At 41.5% G+C, this 2,350-nt stretch overlaps 1 protein-coding gene across 1 annotated transcript; it reads right to left on the bottom strand.

The window, feature by feature from the left end:
• Positions 1 to 963: 963 nt before the first annotated feature.
• On the bottom strand, positions 964 to 1,902 carry LOC150067016 (olfactory receptor 6C2-like). The gene has a single exon (XM_090356728.1). The coding sequence runs from the start codon at positions 1,900 to 1,902 to the stop codon at positions 964 to 966; it is 939 nt and encodes a 312-aa protein (XP_090212854.1).
• Positions 1,903 to 2,350: the final 448 nt, after the last annotated feature.

The following is a 2,350-nucleotide window of genomic DNA, read 5'->3' as shown; positions in this document are numbered from 1 at the left end:
CTGTTGATATATTTTAGATATGAGGCCTTTGTCCGCTATATGGTTGTTACTGGCACAAGAACAGGCCTGAAGACCAAGGAATAGAACTGAGGACCCAGATATTAAACCACAGACCTATGGCCACCTAATCTTTGACAAGGGAGCCAAAAAAATAGAATGGAAGAAAGACAGCCTCTTCAACAAGTTGTGCTGGCAGAACTGGTTAAGCACCTGCAGAAAACTAAAGTTGGATCCTTCTTTGTCACCCTGCACTAGAATTAACTCCAAATGGATCAAAGACCTGGAGGTAAAAGCAGACACACTGAAAACTTTACAGGAAGGAATAGGAGATACACTAGGCCTCCTTGGCACAGGTCGAAACTTTCTTAATAAGGACCAAGAAACACAACAAATCAGAGAAAGGCTGGATAAGTGGGACTGCATTAAACTGCAGAGCTTTTGTATGGCAAAAGACATAGCTAGTAAATTAATTAGGAAGCCTACAGAGTGGGAGAAGATCTTCAGGTTCGATTCTTTGGTATCACATATGTAGAAAAAGACAGAAGTGGTGCTGTGGCTCAAGTGTAGAGTTCTTGCCTTGAGAAAGCCCAAGGACAGTGCTTAGGTACCAGGACTGGCAAAACAAACAAACAAATAAGAATCTTTAATTACTCTTAAATAATTGGGGCTCCAATATCAAAGTATTCCCCCAAAGTGAGAGACAGTTCCTGGGGACTTAGGGCTGTACATATGGCAAGAAGTACGACATTTGTTCATTGGTATGTTCTGTTTATAACATTTGGAATTTGGGAAATGTAATCTGTGGTACATACTATAATTGAAAAAAATCATTCTAAATGAAATAAACTTATAAAGGAAGTGAAATAAATTGCTTGGCTTTGTTTCAATAGAAAGAGAGCCTGTATTTGTGAAGTTTACAAACGTTGCTCCTATTTCCATCCCATTTGATCTAGCAGCAGGTTCTTATTTCTTTGTGAGGAATATAATCCGTTTTACGGTGTCTTTGAAGGCTTCTTTCACTTGTTTGTTTCGAAGCGTGTAGATGAACGGGTTGAGCAGAGGGGCAACAGAAGTTGTGAGGACAGACACTACCTTATTAATGGCCACGCCCTCCTTTGCTGAGGGTTTGATGTAGATGAAGATGCAACTGCCGTAGCTGATGGAAACCACGATCATGTGGGAAGAGCAGGTGGAAAAGGCCTTTTTCCTTTGCTGGGCAGAAGGGAGCTTGAGAATGGTCTTGACGATGTATATATAGGACAGGACCACACACACTAGAGTAACAAGGAGTGTCAGTATGGCAAAACTCAAGATGATCCTCTCGATGAATGCTGTTTCTGAACAGGTTATCTGCAGCATAGGAGAGGTATCGCAGCCAAAATGATCGATCACATTTGAGTCACAGAATTCCAGCTGGAGGCCTATGCCAAGAGGTGGCACAATGATCAGCAGGCCGGCACCCCAGCAGAAGAGCACCAGTGTAGTGCAAACGTGGTTGTTCATGATGGTTGTGTAATGCAAAGGTTTGCAAATGGCAACGTAACGGTCATAAGACATAGCAGCCAGGAGAAAGAATTCTGTTGCTCCAAAGAGGACAATAAAAAACAGCTGAGTGGCACAAGCATTGTAAGTAATAATATTATCTCCTGTGGTCATAGTGTATAGGAATCTGGGAATGCAGGTTGTGGTGAAAGAGATTTCTAAAAAAGAGAAATTCCGGAGAAAGAAATACATGGGAGTTTTAAGATGGGAATCCAAAAGTGTGAGAGCAATAATGGTGAGGTTTCCAGTCACACTCAACATGTAGGTAAGAAACAAAAATAGGCAAAGTACAACCTGGAGTTTGGGGTCATCTGTTAATCCCAGCAGGATGAAGGTTGTTATTGCTGTGTGATTTCTCATTGTTACCTTGTGCCAAATCAAAGGAGAATCTGGAGAAGAAGAAGAAGAAGAAGAAGAAGAAGAAGAAGAAGAAGAAGAAGAAGAAGAAGAAGAAGAAGAAGAAGAAGAGGAGGAGGAGGAGGAGGAGGAGGAGGAGGAGGAGGAGGAGGAAGAAGAAGAAGAGGAAGAGGAAGAAGAGGAAGAAGAGGAAGAGGAAGAAGAGGAAGAGGAAGAAGAGGAAGAAGAAGAAAAAGAGGAGGAGGAGGAGGAGGAAGAAGAGAAGAAGAAGGAGGAGGAGGAAGAAGGGAAGAAGAAGAAGAAGAAAGAAAAAAGAAGAAGAAGAAGAAGAAGAAGAAGAAGAAGAAGAAGAAGAAGAAGAAGAAGAAGAAGGCAGAATGACAGAGAGAGCCATAAAAATCTGGTAATGTGATTAGAATGAAGATATTCCAATTAGCCAGCTTATTTAATC

This window comes from Megascapheus bottae, chromosome 2 (genome assembly GCF_031878675.1).
Source record: "Megascapheus bottae isolate mThoBot1 chromosome 2, mThoBot2.hap1, whole genome shotgun sequence".
NCBI classification, from domain to species: Eukaryota; Metazoa; Chordata; class Mammalia; order Rodentia; family Geomyidae; genus Megascapheus; species Megascapheus bottae.
The sequence above is the reverse complement of the archived record's forward strand: the minus strand, read 5'-3'. Positions and strand labels throughout refer to the sequence as shown.

Bases quoted from the DNA above. Each gene is read 5' to 3' on its own strand.
- LOC150067016 (XM_090356728.1), bottom strand. From the start codon at position 1,902: ATGAGAAATCACACAGCAATAACAACCTTCATCCTGCTGGGATTAACA.